The sequence below is a fragment of the Lepisma saccharinum genome, chromosome 24 (assembly GCF_977018435.1).
Source record: "Lepisma saccharinum chromosome 24, izLepSacc3.1, whole genome shotgun sequence".
Taxonomy (NCBI): Eukaryota; Metazoa; Arthropoda; class Insecta; order Zygentoma; family Lepismatidae; genus Lepisma; species Lepisma saccharinum.
Window position 1 is genome coordinate 50,587,792 of NC_139252.1, and position 25,941 is coordinate 50,613,732.

The following is a 25,941-nucleotide window of genomic DNA, read 5'->3' on the forward strand; positions in this document are numbered from 1 at the left end:
ATGAAAAAAGGCCAAAGAAATTGCGCCAATCTCGCAAGGCAATAGCATCACGTAAATGAATAACAAGTAATGTACCTAAATCATGAAATACTGCGGTAAGAGAAAATTAGATTTCCAGTACACAACACTTTCTTTGCCTCTGCAGTTCCATCACTTTGCCGAGTCGAAGAGACTCTCAACTCGGATAGGTACGAATTCCTAACACAACAGCTTGCTTACTAAGCAGTCGCTTTGTACTTAAAAGGAAGCAAACAGGTGGCGAGTTGGGCTGGAATATGGCAGGAGTTAGTGACCATTGGAGACGTGACTTGGGTACCCTCTGGCTGCTACAACTTCGCGACGGTTGACCTTATGTACACATACAGATTCCTTCTAAAATAGTGGACTAGTCATGATCAGCTAGAGATAGAGAGAAAACTGGCACTCGAGAGTTGTATGTATATCATGTAGTATTTTAATTGTAAAACTTAGTGCACATGCACATTAAAATATTTAAGTATTTAAAAGGCCTGTAGAAATGCAACGCCTTTAGAAAATATATGTACAGTTCAGATAAACTGGCACATACTTCGACTATTCGACTCTGAAAACAGTGCCACTATATGTGAACAGGAGCGTACAGTAACAAGGGACAGATGTAAGACCAACAAAAACAAAACAATTCTATTTGTTCATTATATTATTTGCTATACGCATCTTCATTATACAGAATAAACACACATGAATGAAGTAATAAATGAATAGAGGATACAAAAGAGATTCTACTCCTTGCAGGAGGTACGGTAACCACTACACCTTGAAAGCTGGAAATTTAATCACTTCCCCTTTCTGCCGATCCAAGTTAATAGCAACAACGAGGAGGATGAACGATGCAATACATAAGGGGACAAATACACATTCACGCCTTGCCCAGGATTCGAACCTGCGACTTTAGACGTCGTAGCGCGGCATGTTAAGTACTCCACCGCAGAAATAAATGAGTGGTGTTTGCAGACATTTAAATTTCTGTTTTGAAATACACGATAGGCTCAGATAGGCAAAATCGGGGCTTGATTGACCCATAATTCATAATGTTTGATCCGATCCACTCCTATAATGCACCTCCACCGGGAATCGAACATGGAGTCTCGTGGATGAAATGTACATTAAAAATATAACTTTGTGCATTCTTCCGTTAATGAAAATATGTTGATATTCCGATGTGAAGATTTCACAAAAGTTACAAGGCAGTTTCATGACAAAAAAAGTAATGCCTGTTGTAGAAAATGTTTGTTGTTTGTGCCAACAAGCACAAAGATTAAAACAAATGAACAATCACAAATCCAAGAACAGTGATGTACGATTACAACACACAGCTCGCACACACAGACTATCGAGTAGAGAAAATAATGAACATTAATAACATACAAAGTGCAACGAAGGATCACACAAACCGGTATTTTCAAGATACACGCCCGAACAGGAAGTAATATTGCATGCCATGAGTACGGGCTCTGATCCTGATCTAAATTGCTATAAATTCGATTTCAAGGAGAAAGCCTTGTTGTAATTGGTTAATGCAAGACGTTCAAAGAGCTGGGTTCCCTCTATAAACAAATCTTTCAGCTCTCGTGATGTTTTGTCTTCGCTACATGAGTATTTTGTACCTCGCGTGATAACACACACACAGGTTAATTTCGCGGTAAGCTTTTTCTCATGTTGACATAATTCTCAGCCTTTTGAAAGGATGTTTTGTTCTTGACAATGCTGATTGAAGTTCAGCGTTTACTTTACTTCCCTTACAAATGAACCGCGAAACAAAAATATCACGGGAGCGCCATAACTTCCGGTGACGTCACAATAATGGCGCATCAGCCAATGTTTGCGTATGAGGTTCACCAAAGAGTATACCTTTCTTATATTGCGTGTACATAATGTTGTTGCCTGATGGCAAAACCAATTGCATTTTCTCTGTAACCTAAGATTGGGGCTTTTATGTACCAAACACCATTTATGGAAAATTGGAATTGCGAACAACAGATATGAATGTGGCTGGGAAAATGCTCACATGCAACAGCGGCAGAAATATTTTATTCTATACAAAACTATACATAAATTAAAGAAACAATATCCAATAAATGTAACACTGGTGGTGAATTCAAGTGTTGAGTGGGATAAAATTTGGTAACGTTTTTATGTAAGTGTAACATTCGATTATAAATGTACACACACACAAAATCAACTCCGCTTACAATGAACCCCTGCGGGTTAATATAATTGGTTCACTATATCCGAAGTTTACTAAAACCGAAATGTCTTCCCTGAATTCCCAACAGAGGAAATAATAAGAGCTGTGAAAGTTAATCCACTTCCAAGATAGCAGCAATACGTACCGCCCTTGCAACTCGTATAAAATGGATTCTTGCTACAAGAAGCATCGTCATGCGATCGTGACTGGCAGTTTTATGACGTAAATAGCATGAAAGATAGCTGATACACCTTCCAACCCATATGATAATGTTATATCGAATGACTAAACCAGTCATGACTTGATAAGTCGAGATAGACAGTAAGCATTGATGAGTCGAGGAGTAGCAGATGGAATTCTAAATCTACAGAGATAACTGATATCCATCAAAAAGCCTACAACGATAAATGCACAGTATTTGAGGCGTATGTTATTCATGGCAATATAATCGGGTGCCTATTTGGTGAACTTACTTCTCAACCAGCCAAGCATCTACAAATATATTTGGGGGCGGTCCGTACCAAGTGTCTCAGAAATAATAATTGATTATAAAAAAACTAACCAACTCTTAAACTAGCCTTCTTAAACCCGAAGGTTCACGGCTGCAGCAACACAGGCCTTCCATCTGTCCCTATCCTGAGCAAGATCTATATACTCTTTCCCATCTTTTAATAATAATATTAAATCGAATTAAAATTATGACTAATTAAATATGTAAATTAATATTGTTATTATTACATGAATAGGTGAAAAGACAGTACAAGATTCCAGATATAAGAGCAAGCAAGCACGTATTCATTATGTAGCTTTGGGTGTAGTTAAGATCGCCACAATTTGTGTAAAAACAACTGCCCTGGCTAGGAAATTATTGTCAAATAGATAATTATTTGAACATTTACAAAAAAATTGTAGATCCAGTAGACAAAAAGTATAGTTCCTGACTAACATTTTATGTATATTATTATAAGTAGTAATGTGCATAAATCATATGCGATACTGACCTTGAAAACTGTATGATCTCAATATAATCCCTGCCTTTCATTAAGTTCCCCGGATATAAATAAACAACGATTATGTGATTTGACTTGTTTTATTTTACTTCGCAGTTCTGCCTCTTTTTGGCTAATTGCGCGAAGATGGGGATGAGTGATATGATGAAATTGATGAATGGACACTCACAAACACGCACGCCAAGACCGTGATTCGAACCCGAGACCCCTGGCATCGTAGCGCGATGTGCAAACCACTTCGCTACGAAGGCCGTCCGATCGATTATGCAACAAACGCCAAAAAGGAATTTTTCATTATTTTATTTTGGTTCTTGGTAAATCTATCTGGGGGTCCGGACCCCCTGGACTCCCTAAGTATGTTCTTGCCCGTCCTCACAAATCACTACAGTTTATGTCAATCTTAAAGCCCGCTTCAAGTTTATTTATTCCGCAACATTTTCCTGGTGTGATATTTTTGCTCTAAGAACACATTTATACACATATAACAAAACAACCCCACAGACTGGTGCAATACATTTGAAAACGTAGTTGCATGTTGCACCCATGCAGCGAACAACAACGCAGCGGGAAATAAAACATCCCTTGTGGCTTGAATTTGGTTAACGGTGGATCACTTTGCTACACAAACTGCTCCATAATTTAGTTGGTTGCTAGTTCGGAGTTCGTGCTCAACAGAGCACATCGTCCATGTCACCGCAGAACGCGGTCATTTAGAATCCTGACGTGCAGGTGGAAAATGCTGGCTCGCCCGAAAATGCATGCGATAATTCTCTCGTTGTTTATTCAACATTGTATATTTCCGTAGCCGGGTGCTAAAAAAACAAGTTTTGTGCAACGAAAAGAATGGCCAGACATTCTCCCGTGGACTTGGTTTATTTTATGTGCAAGGACAAAACGCATGAGCGTCATAATAACTGGTTTAACTTTCTTCTATAACACCTATGAGCATTAGTTTGAGCATTTACAAAGCAAATTAATAAGATTGTAATTTGATTTTTTCTTCCCTGTAACCGGCAAAGGTGAGGTGGCAACAGATGTATTCTTTTAAGACTGAAAAATGCATATATGCCGGCTAATTGGCTGATGCAGGTGTGTGTGGGCCTGGGGCATACAATCAAAATTTATCAAATGTTTGTTCCTTGATCTGATGAATAGGTGTCCTATGTAATCATTACATTTAATTATTATACATCGTATTATTCATCTAAGAGCGAAAAGCAGAACATATAGATGGTTAAAACTGAGAATCGTGTGAGCCTAATAAAAGTTTGAAAAGTATTATTTCATTTCAATTCTGATGTGCAGTGGGATCCATGAGTATTACCGGGCAAATTGTCCATCACTATGTTCGTGCACTTTATTTGACCCAATAAGAGCTTCAATAATTAAAAGAAAACGCAAAACAAGCTGTTGACAACTTCTGCACCAGCATACATAAAAATCCATCACTTAAATACACATAGGATGCAAGAGAAAAATTAATGAAAATAGTCATGGACAATTTGCCGAGCAATACTTGTGGTGTGTACTCCTGGTGCTCCTTCCATTATATCTATTTGCAAAACTTGGTGTGTTCAGTGTCACTCTGTTACCACAGATACACTACTATTATAAGTTTATCTTGTAATATCTGTGATGTTAGTTTAACTATAAAGGTGGCAATATTTAATCATTTCAAATAATAATTGTTTTTACTTTTCATTGAAGTTTGATGCTGTGGTGAATTTACATTAATTCATACAAAAAATATTTTCACACCAGGATTTCATTCTACCAGTAAACGAATAATGCACATTAACTATTTTTGATACCAATACTTGAACACGATTTTCATGTAGTAGCCTACTTGGTTTATTTGTTTAAGTGTCAAAATAATCCACGAATGCAAGTTATATTAACTATTTACTCATTGGAAGTACCATTGCCCTATAATGCACGGTAAACAAACAATTATTTTCAACTAGCAATATACTTCGGACGAGTGCACAGTGGGATCCATGAGTATTATCGTGCAAGTTGTCCATCACCATGTTCGTGCACTTTATTTGACCCAATAAGAGCTTCAAGAATTAAATAAAACTGAAAACAAGCTGTTGATAACATCTGCACTAGCATACATAAAAATCCATCGCTTAAAAACACATAGGATGGAAGAGAAAAATTAATGAAAAAGTCATGGACAATTTGCATAGTAATACTCATGGATCCCACTGTACGAGTTACCACCCCCCTTGGGCCGGTTCTGGTCTGATGGATTTTTTTACTTCGCGTCTTTGCGGGAATGCTGATTTAAGTTATTTTAAATAGCTACTGCGCCTCTCTAACTTAATCGTATAGATTAATACAATGCAAAAAGAGGCTGTGGTGTCTATGGTCCACGGCCTCCTCGATGGCGCAGTGGTAGCGCCGTTGCCTTGTAATCAAGGGGTCCCGGGTTTGATACCGGTGGAGACACATAGTGGTATCGATTCCACTTTAAACTGTAGGTCCAGTCCCACTTAGTCTTACTGTGCATAAAGCGGACTTAAAACACCAACTCAATCCATCAACATTTGGTCATGCATTGGCGATACTAAAGGGGGGCCAGGGCGAAATATGCCCTTTCCCCCGAGCATGGGCGTCGCCAGAATTTTTTGCTAAGGATGAGGCCATTGATGAAAAATGAATACGAGAAACAATAACAATAATTATTAAAATGGTTATGATAATATTTATAAAATAACTTTTGCGCCACCCTTCTTGATTAGTTTACAGAAGTCATCATCGTATTTGAACTGACCATTATTTTGACATAAGATACGAAAGTTATTGTGTGCGAAAATGAATAAGTATACCCCACAAGAACATTGAAAAATTGTGACAATTTTGCGTGACACTTTTCCGGTCCCCCGACTTGACCGCTCAAAATTTTTCCTTTGGGGATATTTGAAGTCATTGGTTTATGTGAATAAGCAAGAGACGTTACAGCAACTAGAAGACAATATTCAGCATAAAATTGAAAATCCGTGAGATTTCCAACACCATGGAAAACGCAATAAAGAGAGCCCAAATTTGCATCAATTCGAATGATGGTCATTTATTGGATGTTATCTTTAAAAATTGAGAACATAAAACTTACAAGTATCAATAAAAGTTTAACACAAAAAAACGACTTTGTTTAATTTAAAACCCAAGCTCTAGGCTAAGAAAATCAGGTGATTACTTTTGCGCCACCCAAAATTTTAGTCACGTTGTGCGACCTCTCGCATAAAAATTAATTCTTAAATTTTAAAAACCGTGGAACTATTTATTTATTCTTTGGTTATTCTGTTCCAATGGACAATTTCTTTGTCCTTTCATCAATTCCATCTAATCTTCATTCATTCACATCACAGCGTCGCGGTTAGCCAAAAGTGGTAGAAAAGCGACACTGGCAAGAAAAATACAACTACTTTGTATGGACTTGTTTTGCTCCAATTATTATTGAAGGTCACAGTACCCAGCCATCCCAAATTTTGAAGTTAGGTCACTTTTCTTTCTGTAATTACCGTCACTTTTCCAACCCTTTTGGCCAATCGCAACGATAAGGTGGGGTGCTGATATGATGAAATTGTTGGAAGTGACACAAAGAACACACATGCCCACGCCGGGATTTGAACCGGGAAACTAAGGTTGCGAGATCGAAAATCACGGCTCTCAGCCAACGAACCGACAGATAATTTACATAAATTTTAATTATTATGTCTAGATAGACAATTGAACATTACATCCTAAAAATAGGTTACATATAAAAATCATCACGATTCGAATTCTTAGAAATGCTAAAATTGTGGGAAATAGCTAATAAGCAGTGGCTATTTGGTTAAATGTATGCAATGTAATGATAAGTAAACAAAGACCTCTTTTTCCCTGGGGAGGATGGGGAGCAGGGTGCGAAATCATTTACGACTGGTGGGGGGAGAAAGATCATAATCTACAAAACCTCTCCCCCACAAACATACATATAAATTATACGATATACATATTTATAATATTATTAAAAGTAAAAATAAATTACTAAATTAGTAATTAAAAATAGTATTACTAATTACACACAAAGAAATAAATTAGTTATTTTTATGTATATCAGATATTATAATGTAGCAACCTTTCTTTACTAACTGGTTAAAGATGTTAATAAATTATGAAATAGCTGAAGTGGTTTTATTTAGTTTTTGCTTTATGTTAATATAAATCAATTAGGTTTCATAGTTATTATTGTTTTGCATTCTTTATTTACTTTTATTGCGTATTGATGTAGATGTGTTAATGATCTCTTGAGAGAGAAAAAGCATTGAACACTCACAACTACACTAATTTGTGTATGCATTCGATATTATTCTTAGTATAGTATATCTTAAATTAAAAGTAATTGCTTATCTTTTGTTTGTTGTAACAAAAAATCTCCCCCCCCCCCCGGGGGATTTTTTATGCCAAGATTGTTGGTGGGGGGAAACTCTTCGCACCCTGGGGGGAAGGGGGGATTGTCCACACTCAAGTTTGAGCAGATGGTCCAATGACCGAGCTCTTGGAGATTGACCCGTCCCTGAACAAACTCCCTTTGCTAGAGAAAAACCTTGGCTACTCGTCGCGACAGAAGAATATTCAAGCACAATGAATATTATGAAGGAAGCATTTTGTTTTTCTGACTTACCGCTAATTCTCCGCATGGTGTCTTGCCGGTCTGACAAACAGCTCTTCAGAAGCCTCATGCAGATAATCACAAAAATGTACGAGGTTCACGGCTGCATCGCTTCAACACAAGAACAATAACAAAACCAATCCACTCACTACTGCAATTCCGCTTCGAAATATAGCCACGATTTTTCCACACACTGTTTGGCAAAGACGAAAGAAAAGAGCCGATTCAGCACATAACCACAGGTTTCGGGGATATTACTTTCACTGGCAACCGAGCACTACACGAAAAGCGTCTTGACAACATGTGAGAAACAAAACCTAAACGCTTCCGTAACACACTGGATCTGGCCGCAACACGTTATTTTCACCGGTCGAAATCGCGATGTTTGTAAAATACACATATATTGCCCTTGCACACTAAAACTCCACACATTGCTGCTCAACAGAATTCGCAGTGTCCGTGGCGTTTCGCAGTGACGCAACCTGCCCACTCGGAGTCTCTAGTGCGCCTGGCGTACAGGTAAGTCCCCCCCTACAGAACCAGTCAAGCCGCTAGCACTTCACGGAGCACCTACGTCAGGAAGGTTCCATTCTCGCTCTGGCGGGGGAGTCCGGCGCGGAGGGGTTAAAGTCACAAAGGTGAGGGTTGAGTCCGCGAGGGTGCGTGTGCGCAATGTCCAACAGTTGGCACCCCTTCTTTTCTTCGCCTTTTGCCTGCCCGCGCAGAGGATAATGTCGTTCGCCTCTCGCAACCACCGACTGCGGGATGGGTTTCGTTCGGAGGAAGAAAAAAACACGTGCAAGCTCGGATGATAGGTTCAACAGTTGCTCGCCACGCAAGGATACGAAGTTGAGATGTCAAGGCAATTGAACCCATGTTATCTCTCTCGATTTCTTATTGGTTGCGACATCAGAGAAACGTCTGGTAAACACAAAAAAAGGAGCTCTCAACTGAAGAGACAACGGGATTCATCTTACGAAGCTTTGAACTGCGAGTAGCAGTAAATGTACTTTAAATAGAACCACGGCTTGAGCAAAGGAATACACTATAGCCTATTCATGATTTGATTATCATTTGTGTTCTTTAGCTTTTGGCTAATAGCGACAATGAATGATTGAGGTTGACTGATATAATGAAATAGATGAATTCACACTCACAAAACACACGCATGCTCAGTCCGGGATTCGAACCCGGGACCCCCTTGCGTTTTAGCGCGCTTTAACCATTCGCCAGAAGGTCGGCTACATTCATGATCAGACTATGCAATTTCGAAGTTTAACCAAAATCAATTTAGACAAATGAACATTAATTTTAATATGCCCCAATCTTTGTCATATTTTCTCAAACTTTTAATTTTTAAAAATGCAAGTCTCTTTCTTTCTGCTGGTCAATTCTGCACAAAATCAAAACAACATCAAGCATTATTTCTTGTTGGAATTCGATTCGAACCACTGAGCACAGTGGCGTGCCCAAGGGAGGAAGTTGGTGGGGATCATAGCCTCACCCCCTTTGGTCCAGTATTTCTAAAGAAGAAGAAGAAACTCGGAGGCAGTATAAAAATGGCAAAATATGGATTGATTACTGAAAAAAGTATACCTTACCCCACCCTTTCGAAAATTCTGGACACACCACTGACTGCACTGTGCTTCCACCGCGTACCGCGACATCTGGGATGCCTATGATTATGTCTTGTTAGCATCCTATGTTATACAATCCCTAAAACACAACCTAAATCGTACATTTTCACGGGTTTAGCCACGTAGTACACCCCGTTAAATGCAGTCTTGAAGGTCAACGAAGCTTTGGCGCCTGGACCCACGAGTATAATCATTCGTGGGAATCGTGTTGTATGTTGTTTATTTGTGCTTGTGATTGTATTATCATTTATCATCATCTTCGCGATTAACCAAAGAGGCATAAATGCTTGGTAAATTAAAATTATCAATCATAGAAGATAATCGTAACAAGTTTCATCTAATTATTGAACATTGTTTGCATTAATATCAAAATGAACCTTCACTACTTCATTAATACAACAATAAGTAAACGAACTGCAAACTTGAAAATACCTAAAATGTACACTTCAAACGCGTTACATATTAATAAAAAGTTCCCTGCAATTCTCCACAGAAATCAATACAAATTAATGACGGAGTTTTAACTTAATATGTGCATAAAATAGGAAACAAAAACCTGCAGCATATTCGACCATCCTGCCGTCTTGCGGCAAATTGCCACATTTTGGCCCGTATCGTTCCCGTTTTTTCCACTCTTTTGCCTCTGCTGACGAGGGGTGTGGCTAAAATAATGTCGAAAGTTGTTAACGGCCTCAATCGCCCCTCTAGGAGCTCCCACCCCCTTCCTCAAAACCGATAGAAAAGGACAGGAAATCGATGCAAGCAAATTATCAGCACCTAATCCCGTCCCACCCTGTTTTGTCATCATTTCCAGCTGGGGTCATAAATCAGATATGAACTACCTCTCTAGAAGCTCTTTCTTTTCTATTGGACAAATCAAGCCAAGGCTAGATTAACCCAATTTCCCTTCTACTTTTTGCAGGGGTGACTTATTTGTTAACATAACCTCGATATTCTTCAAACATACCTAGTACAGTGGGATCCCATGAGTATTACCGTGCAAATTGTCCATGATTATTTTCATTAATTTTTCTCTTATATCCTATGTGTTTTTAAGCGATGAATTTTTATTTATGCTGGTGCAGAAGTTATCAACAGCTTGCTTTGAATTTTCTTTTAATTCTTGAAGCTCTTATTGGGTCAAATAAAGTGCACGAACATAGTGATGGACAATTTACATGGTAATACTCATGGATCCCTCTGTACAACTGTACAGTCGCAGTTTGTGCACGAGTATTTAACTTTTTACAGTTTGATGTCAAACAATCTATATTTTTCCTTGTGAATTTCATGGAAACATGTTTTTAAATTTCTTCTTTCTGAATGGCCAAGAAAGTATTCCAATTCAAAAAATACGTAGCAATGTTCTTTACGTTAAGCACTACTGTCTAGCACTTTTTTTAAAAAAAAAATATTGAAAGTTGAAATTGTAGCTTATTGGAAACACTGTAGGTAGGTCGCGTGACCTTGACTGGACTACTTTCATGCCGAGGACTTTGGACAGAGGGTAGTTTATTAGGAACGCTTCTCTTCAACGGGCTCAGTTTTATGTTTTGAAAAACAGATTACATACTGAATAGTCACCTTCCTATTATCGCCTAAAAAGAATTGTAATGAGTCTTCTTTGTCCTGTATTGTGCCATTCAGGAAAATGCTGAGATGACACCTTTAAAAAAGGTCACTTCCCCTCGTTCAATGGTCGTGCATAAGGCGAGAGATAAGAGTCTAATCACCCACCCAGTGGTTTAGTAAATATGTTGAGGCGATTGTAAACAGTGGAGCGAACATATATGGGCCCATGGGGCCCGAGCCCACCCAATAATTTGTCGTGTTATTATTAGAGAACGGATTTTAAGGTGCAAAATTATGGTCGGGAAAGGGAGAAGGTGCAGTTACAATAGCATTCTTTATTCAACACTGTAGCAACCCTAATATAATTTATGGTAAACGTGGTATAATTTATGTTATACCATTTTATAGCTCTCATTCAGCTCTACAAAATGAGACTATATGATTTTATGTAGCTGCTCAAGAAGGGTGAAAGTAATTTATGTTTCTGTCCAATTTTTTTAACAAAGCCATGAAAGAAAAGAAAGGAAAAAGGTGCTGAAGCATTAAAGAGGGGTGAAAAGGGGATGAAGTGTGCCAATCTCACGAAACGATGCAACATAATGTGTTCATTTTACTTGATTTCATGTCCTAAAATACATATCTCAAACGATTGGTATAAAAACAGCTATATTTTGGAAAGGTGCTTCACCTTAAAATCCATTCCCTAATTATTATTATTATTATATAAATTTGTTATCGTCAATTGTGGTGCATTTCGTATTGAAATCAGTAAATAGCCGTTTAAAAAGTAGCATACATGTTTATTATAGATGGGACAAACTATTAACTAATACCTTGGTAATATCTATGTACAGTCAACGGCAAAGATAATGGTAGGCAAATTGTCCACCGCTATTTTCATTACTTTTTTAATCTACATCCTGTGTTGGTTTAGGAATGAAACTATATTGGTTCGAAGCAGGCATTGTTCTCTGCTTATTGACGTCATTATTTCAATTCATTGTCAACACATTGTCAAATTCAGACCGAATGAAAACGGTGGTGGACAATTCGCCTACTGTTTCTTTCGCCGTTGGGTGTACTAATTAACAGATTTTTTAAAAAAATATGTGATAATGCACATGGACATATTTTAATAGAATTAATTAAATTTAAAACTAAAATCCTTACTTAGCATTGTAATAGTAGAACCAGTACATGATCCTTTTCTTTATTAAATGTTGGTATATGTTCATTAATATTATTTTCATGGGTTGGTGAAGGTAATATTTGTTATTCAGTTTCTAATGTAACCTGCTATACAGCTGGCCTGCGTGTCTGGGAAAGCCAGTCGCTCAGAAAGCGGGTAGTTTAAAAACTTGTCCTTTCAAAACCCGAAGGGGTGAAAAAGAAGTCATTTACTGGTTGTTTTCGAATCGCCTATGTAAGGGATTCTATTGAGTAGCGGGGGTTGGCATTTTTTCGTTGCTTGGGAAAGAGGAGAGAGACCTTGGCAGTTCTCCCGAAGCCGGTATTGGCTGTGGCTAGTCTAAGAGGGCTAGCGGTCACGAGATAGTACTGATGGTCTAGGCCAACGTACGAACCTCTATATATATACAGTGGCGCAGGAACGGGGGGGTACAGGGGTACATTGTACCCCCGCAAATTTTTGAAGGGGGGTACTGTACCCCCCTAAATCCGTAAATCGAGTTGTACCCCCTGTACCCCCCTTTGGTAATTTGACAGCAGACGAAAGGTGCTACTGTTAAAATTACCTATTATCAATTCGCCAAATAAAAAATGTATTATTGTTTATACATTTGAAGCATTATAGTCCTTACCACAGAAATTCGAAACATTTAATTGTAAACTTATTATACTACATTGTGCTTGCTACTAGTTAGTTCATTGACCTAAGTTCTTGGAAACCTCTTTAAGGAGATGAAAATTGTTTAAAATGTGTGTGAAACGATGGAATCAGATTGACTCTCAGACAATTACGCTGCAGACGATTGCTGCTTTGCGTAAGGGAGGGGGGTACACATTTCTAAAGCAGTGGTCGCGTCGATTCGAAGATAAGATACAAATCATCATCAGAAGAGTATATGACTGACCCCATTTTCTTTTGAATATTTATAATGGAATTTTCCGAAACGGAACACTTACACGAACAAGACGAGACACGACAGACCAACATGGGGGGGGGGGGGGGGGTACAATGCACTCCTGTACCTCACCCATATTTTTCATAAATTTGTAAGAGGGTGTTGGGAAAACTATACTTAAACCTATATATTAAGATATATTTTTTTAAAAAATAGAGTGCCGATTAGCCTATTTGAGAATGAGGTGAATTTGGAATAAGTTGTCATAACTTCAGAGTGGAAACCGAAAGAAAAATAAGCACAAACAAGAACGAGAAGGACCTCACCACACAGGAGACGAGATGAGACTGTGACAATTCTCGACTCATCGCATCGCGATATCATTCCTAGGTGAAATGAAATCTTTCCTAGACATTTAAACAGGGTGCAATTTGCGATTTTATCAGAGGGGGGACTATTTTTTACCTATGTATTGGGTATACTTATAATTGGACATTAATTGCTTAAAATCTAATTGTGATATCGAATGCAACACAAACACAACGCCATTTTATGTTAAACTCTAAAGTCAAATTGTAAGAAAATTACATTAGTCAGATGAATGCACGAGATAAATGAGACTCACTGCAGGTTCTATTGGTAGATTTTGGATTGGATTTACAAGGTCTCTGGGAGTAAGATGGGAATATTTGATTGATTGATTTGGTTTATTTTACTTCGCATTTCTGCCACTTTTGGCTAATCGCGAAGATGAGGATGAGTGATGATGACATGATGAAATTGATGGACACTCAAAAATAACAACCATGGGCAGGCCAGGATTCGAACCTGGAACCCCAGGCGTCATAGCGCTAACCCCTCCGCAACGGAGTCCGGCGAGGTGGGAATGTGTTTTGGATTTTCTTTGTAGATGCGAAAATCTTTAACTGTGACACGCACATGCTTCTGCTTACATTAAAGTTTACCTTTTCACATAAACGAGAAATTGACATGTCATCCTAAAACACACGCATGTATCTGCATTTAATATCACTACATACGAAAATAAACCTTGGCCGGCTCTTCACATTGTCCACCAAAAATTGGAAAGAAAGAATAAACTTTTGAGCGTATGGCTTTCCTTGCTACTTCTGAGAGCTGAAGGATTTCGGTTTTGTAAATGTACAGAATGATATTACTTTCAGTACTTGAAGAGCGTCATTAGGTACAGCTAATTATATTACAAATAAATGATTTGTCAAATTTTTCACAAATATTTCAAAGTTAGACTTCTTATGAGTTGATTGGGAACCATCTGAACTCATTTTGTTTTCTTTTTTAATACGACACCCTATAGATGTCTGAGAAAATACCAAATACATGGCTTCTAAAAGGCATTGGATGTGGTACATACCTGCCATAAATTGTTTAAAGATATTTTTATGTGTAGCTATGGGACTTTTAAAATTAGAATGAACGGAACTGAAGTGGAACTCTATATAATGTGGTTTCTATATCCAGTGGGTGGGAGATGATTATTCCTGGTTGGGGTGGCTCAAGATCCCCCTCACTCCTGATTTTCCGTTCCGTGAAATCCAAATAAGCCCAGAATGAGGTCCAGAGCTTAGCCTTATATGTTTCAGAATTGTTATCTGATTTTAAAATCTGTTTTTTTTTAAAACTTAAATTCTAACAAAAACAATGCAAAATATTTATGCATATTTTGCATTAAATAACAGGACATTCGTGTGTGCTGTTCTAAAAGAGAATATTTCTCATGGTTTCACATTACACCTAGGTATCAAGGACGTTTTTGTGGGGGTCCAGGGGGTCCGACCCCTTCCCTCCGAAATACTTACCAAGTAGTAAAAGTAATTTAGCAAAATTGTTTAGCATTTGTTATACTCAATTTATATCAATGCCGATACCATGCTTGAACAGCGTAACAATTAAAAGTTAGGGTGCGGCAGAAATATCTCCCGGATTTCATTTGTGAATAACAAAGCAACGATAGATGTTATGCAAAATGTTATTGCACAGTTGGAAGGAACAAGGTTTACCATTTTATTGCACATTTGCAAAGAACAAATTGTTCCAATTATTTTTTGACAAAATTGCCACAAGTCACCATTTTGTGTGACATAGTTGACTTTGTTTTAAAATGATATCGTCCAAATGCCGATCTGCACAGTGTACGCATTTCTGAAGTCTCGCCCTGAAGTTCTTCATTACCCTCCTAGGCATGTCTGGTCGGTATTGCCGCTCCTTCCTGTCTGATACCATCTTTCAGATCATTTGCTGTCCTCGGCCTTCCTTGGTAAACTTTAGCCTTCAGGTACTCCACAGAAAGAAGTCGCAGGGTGCGAGCTCGGGGGAACGAGTTGGCCATGGAAGGTCACTTCGAAGTGAGATCAGACGCCCTGGAAACATTTCACGTAGCACGTTCATCGATACGCGTGCTGTGGCACCATCCTGTTGGAACCACACAGCCAATTTGCCACGTTCGTTCGATTGCGGCTGCAGGAAGTTGCGTAACATCCATACATAACGGTCAGACGTTACATTAACTGCGTGCCGTCTTCCTCAAAAAAGTAGGGGCGTTCATGGAGTTGTCTCGGTACATATGGGAAACAAAATGGTAATCCTTGTTCTTACCAACTGTGAAATAAAATTTTGCATAACATCTATCGTTGCTTTGTTATTCACGAATGAAATCCGGGAGTTATTTCTGCTGCACCCTGTATACTCGTTGGTTTTCTTCGCTGAACTTGGAATTTGGCTCATACGGCTTTGAAGGATTATAAAGATTTATGCACACTACTAATGATAATTCCATAAAATATTAATCAGGAACTTTACTTTTCGTTAATTGGATCTAACTCCTTTTTTTATTCAATAAATATTCAATTCTTTTTCTATCTGACATTAAATTCCTTGCCAGGGCAGTTGTTTTTGTGCAAATCTTGGCGATCTTAACTACACGTACGCTAGATAATGAATACTTGCTGTTATATTTCTATTCTTTTACTATCTTTTACCTATTCATGTAATAATAACAATACAATATTAATTAATGTACATATTTAATTAATTGATATATTAATTTAATTAAATATAATTATCCTAATTATTATTATTGCGACACTTGATTGGAGATATATATATATATGGGAGGCTAAATTTTGTACCCCCCAAATGAAAAACGTTCCTGCGCCACTGTATATATATATATGCGTGTGTGTGTGTGTGTGTGTGTGTGTGTGTGTGTGTAGAATAGAGGCACCCCTTACACCCAGGCGCGGAGCGTCCATGTAAGCCGTGTAAGCCGGGCTTACACTTTATTAGTTCTAGTAAAATGTATGTAATTATATGGCAAAATTCGTAAAAACTTCAAAGTTCATCTCGGCCCGATACCAGTCTTCGAGATCCTGTTTGTTAGATTGCAACACTTCAGCACCAGATGGCACATGAGAACTCCCGCCTTTCGCTTGCGGAAAGTTGTAAGCCGTCTGAATGTTGCCTTACAAATTTCTGACCGCGAAGGAGCAGTGCCTACCGTCGCCCACCGTATCTGGAAGGAGAAGAGCAAGGAATATAGGGAGAAGAGCACGTCGAAACCCTAGGTGTGTAAACCTACGGGCAGAGGCTTACAACAGCGTTGCAAACCTCATGTTTAGAAAAAGTGTTGTTCATGGACGTCTGCAGTATTTCTTTCCACCAGGGTGGATTAAGCAAAGTATTTTTTTCAGGGGTTAGGGTAAACTAGGTATATTTCCCTTCTCAAAATATACTAATTCAATTTGAAGTTAACATTTTTATGCGACGCCCTTACAATAATTAACAATTTGATGTGACTGAAATGAAATTATATGTGTGAAAATTGTTGACATTCATTTTTCAGGAAGTGTCTCCTCCCCTTGCCCCTTCTGGACATCCATGGTGTCGTTTAAACTCCGAAATTATGCTACATACTACTAAATTGTTCTGGGATTTTCATATTATAAATATTAATTTATAACAAAAACAAATATAAATTTGAATGGTTCAACCAACGACATGGGTTCCACGTTATGTGAAAAGTTTGAGAAAATTCAACCACAACGAAAAGCGGCCCTGTTGTTTTATTTATATCTCCAACTTACAAACGACTTTTTAAACTTGTGCGAGATTTAGCACCATTATGCTTGGGTTGGCTTCACTGAATACGCGCAAGCGAGACACAGGTCCTGCAAGAGGAGGGGCTCCAGCGTTGTCGGGTATAAATGGTTGACTGCAAAGGAAATTTGAGCCGGTGGTGCTTCAAGGAGGTTTTTTTCCCCAGGAACAGGGAATTCTGAAGCAAAAAACTAACAGGAAGGGGGAAAAGGAGAAACCTAGAAATGAGCGGGATACGGGAAAACTAGATACACATTGATGTGCTAAATTCTTGTTGTTTCTGTTTTTCGCTTGTAGGAGAGCCTAAACATTAGACATATTAAGACTCTGTTTTCCGTTTATGTATGAACTCAGCTGGTAATAATTGAGCTAAAAAGTTAAATAAATGTTAATGAAAACTGAAGATTGAACCAATTTTACAAATTTCATGTCAAATGTGAACCAAATATTATTAATTACATAGTCCGTGATTCAAACACTCTTCGAACAACGTACGAAAAGCCTGTTTATGATCTTTTAGGTGCTAGATTTGCTTTTACACTATCCTAAGAAAGCACTTACATGTCCTTTGATAGAAATTTCTGGATATATCCCTACAATTTGTGAGCATTTCTTTTATATTGTATTTCTTTTTTTACTAAATATATGGAATTTTAAGGCAAGAGAGGAAATTTATTTATATCCGAAAGGGATATTCCCCTCACAGTCCGAAAGATCACTGCTTTGAGCAGTGACCGATTTTGGATCTGGTTTCTTTTTGTTTCCCCCTTCTTGCTGTGTGTTTGTTAAAGTCTCGAGGTATTGCTTTTGCGAATTCCATCTATTGAAAAGCGGACTGTCGTCCCTGTGCTGTGGTGTGATACAGTAGTGAAGTGCATTATGGAATAAAATGAGTGTGATTGTGCGGTGGGGTGGAGAACTTGTTGAAGACGCCGCTGTCCATCAAGGATTTTGCTGCCAAGAAGAAACTTGTGGATATAGGTAGGCCCACCCCTTCCTTCTCTAGCAGACATAGTAACAAAAACGAAAAATAAAGTGCGCCGATTTTGCGATTCATGATACGGAGCTGATACTTGGTTAAGCGGTTGTAAAAAGTATTCAGCACTTTTCTGTTTCCTTCTGTTTTCGTTTGTTTATTATTATTCATTTTATCTAACTTTGCATATTTTTTATCGATACGTTACTCATTGTGATAGGAATAACACTGACTTAATTATCAGATATCCAGAATTTTTAATTTGGTGAAAAATTCAAGGGAAGTGTTCTGAAAAAATTGGGGGGGGGGGTCGATGTGTGTGGATAAATCACTAACCATGTCAGCCCAAAAATAAGCACAACGGGAAATAGCCTTCGTCATGCTAGGCTTACACTGTTGGAAAGGTCACGCTCCGCCACTGCTTACACCCCATATATATATATATATATATATATATATATATATATATATATATATATATATGGGGTGTAAGGGGTACCTTCCACGTAGGGGCCCAAAGGTCAACCTCACTTCCACGTAGTACACCCTGGACTGTAGACTAACGAGGCTCTGGCGACTGGCCCCATAGCCAGTATAATTTTGTGTGTGTTGTCCTGTTTCTTGTCCTTGTGTGTGCTGAGTGCCCGTTTACAGCCTCAGCTTTTAACAGAAGTCAGAAGATTTTAAGATTTTTAGTTATGCAACGTTAGAGTTGTAATTTGTTCATGATAAGGGGCTGGCTCCTGTATAATGTGACGGGTGCAAAATAGCCTAAGTGCTGACGCACCCAAAATTCAAAATTCAAATTCAATATATATATAAAACATATGTCATTTCAACTAATTTGGATCATGTGGGGGTAGTTGCATTTGTAATTCATTTGTACATTTTTAAACAAGAAATAAATAGTCTTTCTATATCTTTTTAATCTGAACGTCCGAACTTTCATTCATGAGAAAAGAAAGAGTTTCCCTTATATCCATGGTACAGAAAAATAACAAGAAATTGTATGGTAGTTATTCTAAGATGTGTTATTTCCAATGAACCGTATTGTTAGTTTATTATGTTTTTGCATCTTATTCACCTGTGGCCAGTGACGGGTTAATGTGGGTGATATTGATGCAGCAGCCTGAAATAGGCCCAGATGAAAACAGACGAGAATTTTCCGAAAGCTGAACAGTTTTCTTTTCCTATATTAACCTGAAAATAAATCTTAAAATGAAATTTGGAGCCCCAATTTCGGACGCCTAGACACAGCGTTACTTATTATACAGTTACTATTATTCTTTGCGCTGTGACGTAACTATAACGTCATTGTGTTTATTGTTCACTGAAAATTCCAAGTTAATGCTATCAATTTTACGTTAAACAGTTTACTTCGTAATTTAGCTGCGTTTTTTTAAATATCTTGGCGATTGTTGCCACTTTATTATTGTTCGATAAGTGCGACGTAGTAAATTTTTCACCTTGAAAGTTAGTTGTACAGAAAAAATCCACGGTATTTCATTGTTAGGTTTTGACGTGACAGCATCAGGCCCAATTTCGTCTTAATCCGGCTCTGCCAGTGGTTGTACCGGAACAAGTGACAGGTAGAGTCAAGTTAGGATACTGTCAAACAGAGGAAAAAGAAATAAAACAGCATAAAATCAAATATGAAAAGAATATCGTTGCACAGCGTTCACCAAAAGTTTAAGGACAACGACGTTTTATATTAGGCATCGAAATTCCTATTTTAAAATAATTTAACATTCATTACTCTTAACAAATATTGTGTAATCCGCGATATAATACGAAACTGTTGTGCAGTGCGTTCGTTTTGGCTCTGGGCCGAGATAGAGCGTGACATGGCGCAGATGCCGGCATTTTCGTCCCGTAACGTCTCGCTTATTCACGCGCCTATCTTTAACATGTAGACAATTATATTTATATTGCATAACGAGTGTGTCTTAAGAGTTGATCAAAGTTATTCACGCGCTATGTTGGTCCAAAGCCGAAACGAAAACACTGTATTTTAAACGTACGATATCTTCCTAATATTCTATTTCATTTCACACATATCCATTGTGTACCTGGCAACCCTGAAATTACACCCAACTCTATAGGCAAACCAACCAACCACGCTGTGTGTAAGTTGGGTTGCCTGATATAAAATGTCGTTGTTCAACTTTAGGTGAACGCTGTGCATAATATAATCCATTTATAGTCATTAAAGACTGTTGTTGTTACATAATCATTAACGGTAGGTAAGGTAAAGTGGGGGCAGGGCCCCATACATCCTCGATCTCGGTAAATTTTTGAAGGTGGTGTGACCAGCACCATGATCCGAGGAGTGGAACAGAAGTTGTTCGTGTTCAGTCTATTCGTGCTTTTTGTTTCGATTCTTGAACCCCATGTTGCGGAAAATACAATGAATTAACATGGTGATGGACAATTTGCCTACTATTACATATGCCAGTGGCTTCACCTGTATGTATTTGCCTTGTCGTCCACCTTAAACAAGCAAGACTATATTCAGGTGTCAAGACAAGCGAAAAAAATAATAACACAAAAGTCTCTTGACAAAAAAAAAATACAGAAATGGAGCAGAGAAACACTTGCATATATAATTAAACAAAAAACATGTTCCACGGAGCGATTAGACCAGATTAAGAACACTGTTCCACACGCTCGGAGTACAAGGGCTATTAGTACAGCATCGTCCGATAGGGGCGTGCATATCGAAATTAACGTAATAGAACACTCACGCACATGCTCGGAAGTGTGAAAGTGTATGGCTGATTGCCAATTGTACACAAGAGTGGACCACATAGGTGTAAAAAGAAACAGGTGTTTCTTGTGCAACGTTTGTTTTTGTTACAGTAGTTCAATAAGCTGCAACTTGGTGACGTGCCAATAAAGAATTACGTAATGTATGTATATTGTCCGTCTGGTTGTCCAATTGTATGTCTGTGAACATATATCACGTGATAATGGGTCAATAGAACGTGTTTTGTTTTCAAGTTGTTTCTATCGTTCCAGCGTCAGGAAACAAAATATGTCTTTCTCATTTTAACCTGAAAAGTGCCTCAGAGTGCGAAATTTTTAAATATATTAAAACGTAAGGCCAAAAAATATATATTAGCGTATACTTAAGGATTATTTTTTCAATTAATATTTCCCTACGTTTACCAGATTACTACGACACAATCATTTACAGTAAATAATATTACTAGGAAATTAAATTATACTATATATGCATGCGATTACTTTAAAAAAGGTATCTTCTTGTTGTAAGTCCATTTTTGTCTTAGGTGAACTTTGCGAAAAAAAGGTGTGTCAAGTGTTCCACACGAGGAAGCTTCAAGAGTCAGGAAACCCGTTGTTAGTATCACTCGGTTTTCGGATAAAACTGTTGGTGCGACTTTTGCAACACTCTGTATAAAATGTCGTAAAAGTTCTTCAAGCATTCCCGTTCATGAAAATAAAGTATTTAAAAACAAACCAAGAACACATATCGATAAAAACTGTTCTTGGAAGGGGGCATATGCCCCCACCAACGTCACCCTGTAGACGCCTAATTGATTTCACTATAGTGTTCACTATATGTTAGTTAAAAACTTACGATTGTAAATATTTTTTCTTTCCATTTACAAAAGGACCTTCACGGAGTGGTTAACGTTGTCGCCTTGTAACCAAAGTGGCCCCCTGGTGGACACACACAAGTAATAAACTACTAATACCCCTAAACTGGAAATAAAACGAACTTTTCCTATTTGTAAAAATGTTGTGCTCTGACTGAACCCCTGGGGGTCGTTTAACCTAAAATTAATTGGCTACAAATTTCAAAATTTCTCACGATTTAAAAAAACAAGTCTTCATTTTTCTCGTGTGTATATGTTCGAAAAAGGAAACATCCTATTATGTCTTCGGAAGCTACTCTTTTTTCGCATGCGTGTTTATCTTCTAAATCTACATCATTTTCGTAATTAGGAGCATGTTTGGACAAGCATATCATTTATTTTATTCTCATTTTAACGAAACAGGAAATGCATAGAAATAAAAAAAATATATGGGCAGATCATGTAATATCGATTCTGTAGAAAAAGATAATAACAGTACATATTTTCACAACGTAATATTGTCATATTTTAAAATAAAACTGATTTCTTATATTTTCAATGCCTCGTAGAAGAATACAGATGAATGAATTTCCAAGTAAAACATTTACGAATATTGCGGTCTTGTGCCAAAATGCTTCTTTCCTTGCGTGACTGGCTTTTTACGAAATCTCATAATCATACATTTTCAAGATTTGTTGACGCTACAATTTACAATTGTTATGCTGGCATTGCTAAAAAAATAAATAAAACGACTACCACAACATATTAACAGCCTTTATTTTGTTTATCACGTCGTAAACTCGTATGCTTTTCAACACATCAGTTTCTTCTATATCTGTGTCTGTATTAGTTCCTGAGACAGATGAAATTTAGCGTTACGATATTTCTTGCCATTCAGAGCTGCTGTGCTTCCAATAATTCTAATTTATCTCTCTGCCACAGATGTCTCTAGTGAGAACTCGAGTGGGGCATTTTTTGTGTGCGTCTGTTTTGGAATTTTCGTTGCAAACCCTAGCAAAATTCCACAAAATAACTGTTCTGGAAGCACCTAAAGGCAGAGGTAGTAAATTAGTTGAACAAAACTGTTCAAAAAACCGTACAATAACGTTCTGAAATTTTTATTCAGAGCAGATGATCCTCCACGTGACGTCATATAAGAGCGCTCGTTAAATATCTCCGACGGACGCACCTGTATAAATCCCGCCTTGGGAAAAGTGTACCGAAATGTTTAGTAAAGAAGCACAGAGGATGACACAGCCAAGAATACACAACGCGTGGCGCAATCTGTGTGCAATTAAGAGGGCGACATTGACGTCAGCGCCACGAGTGTTGATTTATTCAAGGAGAAAGGAAAGAGGCGACCAAACACACTCGGGACAGTGAAGAGATGTTTTATTTCTTGCGCGCATTCACCTGTTAAATGGTTAACTTGGCATTCGTACAGAACGCCAATGATTAAATCGACCACATCGCCTTTGCCAAACCGCACTTGATACATTATAAATTCAGCAGGTGTCTTGTTAAATTGTTTGCACTGTAAGAGTTTGAATCCAATCAGAGTCGGATTTAGGCCCAGGTCTACAGGAGCATGAATTTCAGGGTGGTAAGCGTGCTCCATCGTAATATACACCTTGTCTTACGCTTATGTTATTTTCACATCTTCTTTATAGATGTTCACTTAGACAAAGGACACAAGTTTTATACTTCGAAATCGACATTCAAAAATCAAAAAAATTGGCGCATGAATTGAAACCCGTCACTATAGCTATTTAAGTTAAGAAAGAAATATACTCGTGCTGTTTACTCAGCACTGTTCTGCGAGTCATGACACCACCGGCATGAGGAATTTGTCAAGTGTTTGATATTTTTACGGCAAGGAAATATCAAAATTTGTATGTTTTCGAAAAGAAAATGTTTGACGGTTCGTAGGAGAACAACATTTTAGGAAAAGTCTGATCAAAGTAAGGTGGCCGCGGTGGCTCAGTCGGATGTCGACCTCCGTGGCGGAGTGGTTAGCAGAGCGCGCTACAACGCCAGGGGTTCCGGGTTCGAGTCCCGGGTAAGACATGGGTATTTGTGTTTGTTCAGAAAATGAGGAAATGTAAGAATTGACAAGCGTAAAAGTGAGATAAAGTGTGAATGTTGGGGGATACTTCCGTGTAGGGGGTATTTCTTTTTTTTCTTTTTTTCTTTTTTTTAAAGTCGGTAACGCGTCTGACTACCATGCTAAAGGTCCCGGGTTCGATCCCCGGCCGGTTCAAATCCGGGAACTTTTCAAACGTTGGAAGCGGCCCCGGCGCCCACCCAGCGTCGAATAACATGGGTACCTGGGGGGTAAAGGCGGTCAGGGGCCCCCACTCACGACCGGATCAAGAAAGTGTGGGGCGTTACCCCCACACCCCCTATACGCCTTCATGGCGTGGTGCTATGCACAGGGGAGCACTTTGCCTTTTTTTTTACCTGATCAAAGTTCAGTTTATGTTCTTTTGTAAGACGAAAAAACAATTATAGAAATGTACCGGTAACCACTTATCCACCTTATACAATGTACTGTACTTTGGGGGGGGGGGGGATGGTCTGTGTGTGTGTGTGTGGGTGTGATAGACGTTGGTCATTGAACTTGTGAATTCAAACATAAACTTTGTGACTAAAATTCCCTCTTAACTTCCGAAGTTTTTCATCGATTGAGGTACTAAAAGTTATAACAAAATATGAAAATAAACAGTGTGTTAATGCGGTGGTTCCCAAGGTATGTGCCGCGGCGCCACAATGTTCCCACTGAAATGACACTTACTTGTTAGTCTCACATGGTTTTAGTACATAGAAATTTTCAGCGAAAAATGCAGGCTCGACCAGGACTCGAACCCGGGTCTCTGGCATACCATGCCATTTCTCTACCACTGAGGCCTCGCCTAATTTCGCTGTTTTACCTGCGTGGAATCGTCTCTGCCATTGCTATGTTAACACTTTCTGCGTCAAACGTTCATTCAGGCGAACGTTCGCAAACAGACGTTACACATCAAAATTTGAGGCCGTCAAACATGTCGTAAGAGGGAAAGCCAAAAATTAAGCCTTCAAAAGTACAAATCTTTTACGAATTCCCCGTCGAAGAATTGTCTATTTATTCCAATGAGAAACAAGTGAAGTTTGCTTCTTTGACAGTAGCGACATCTACCACAATTTCCGTCAACTATCTCTTGATATGGCAAACGTGAAACCCTGTCCAGTGCATTCAGCTTGCAAGGTACACGTAGCCAGCGGAATTCCAAACAAAATGTAACAGAGTTTTTCGCATCACATTTCGTTCTCCTTGTTAGTATAATGACAGGATTTCATTAAGCCGTTGTGCAAATGTTATTCTAGTTACGTAATTCGCATGGCGAAGGAAAATGCACCATGTGCACAATGAAAGTAGACTCGCATGTCAGCATGTACAGTGGGATCCATAAGTATTATCAAGCAAATTGTCCATTACCACGTTTATTCCCTTTGTTTTATGCAATGAGAGCTTCAAGAACTGACACAAAATACCAAACAATCTGCTTACAACCTCTGAACCAGTATACGTAAAAATACAGTCCTTAAAAATACGTAGGATGAAGATAAGAACCAACGAAAATAGTCATGGACAATCTATATAGATCCCACTGTACGAGAATAGGCATCATTATTGCGTGACATTATTTCACGTTTAGTTTCTCCAGGTTAACTTTGGCTATACATTGCTACCGTATGCTTTTTGATATGTTGTACTGAGAGAATATCTGTAGAGAGAGAAAGAAATATAAAATTAAAGTCTGGTGGTACTCTGCGACAGAATGTTTAGAGTTATTGGTAGGGACCTAGATATTTTGCAAACGCGATACAACAAAAAAAGATGTTAATGCAAAAAAAAGTGTTTATGTATGTCCAGTGAAATGTTCCCAACAGAATTTTCATGCATTCGAACTAGCGGCTGGCCCCGTGGTGGAGTCGTTAGCACATCGCGCTACGACGCCAGGGGTTCCGGATTCGAATCCCGGCCTGGGAATGGATGTTTGTG

The 25,941-nt window shown here is 38.3% G+C and overlaps 1 protein-coding gene across 2 annotated transcripts in view; it reads right to left on the reverse strand.

Moving 5' to 3' along the window:
* Nucleotides 1–25,941, reverse strand: part of LOC145978225 (uncharacterized) — a 323,131-nt gene that overhangs the window by 243,034 nt on the left and 54,156 nt on the right. The window contains exon 1 of one of the 2 annotated variants that reach the window (XM_083110694.1): nt 7,910–8,684. The exons of the other annotated variant lie outside the window; for it this stretch is intronic. Within the exon in view, the coding sequence (XP_082966820.1) occupies nt 7,910–7,967 (58 nt within the window). The 5' untranslated portion in view covers nt 7,968–8,684. Of the gene's footprint in view, nt 1–7,909; nt 8,685–25,941 lie in introns of those variants that run through there. 2 annotated transcript variants of the gene reach the window in all.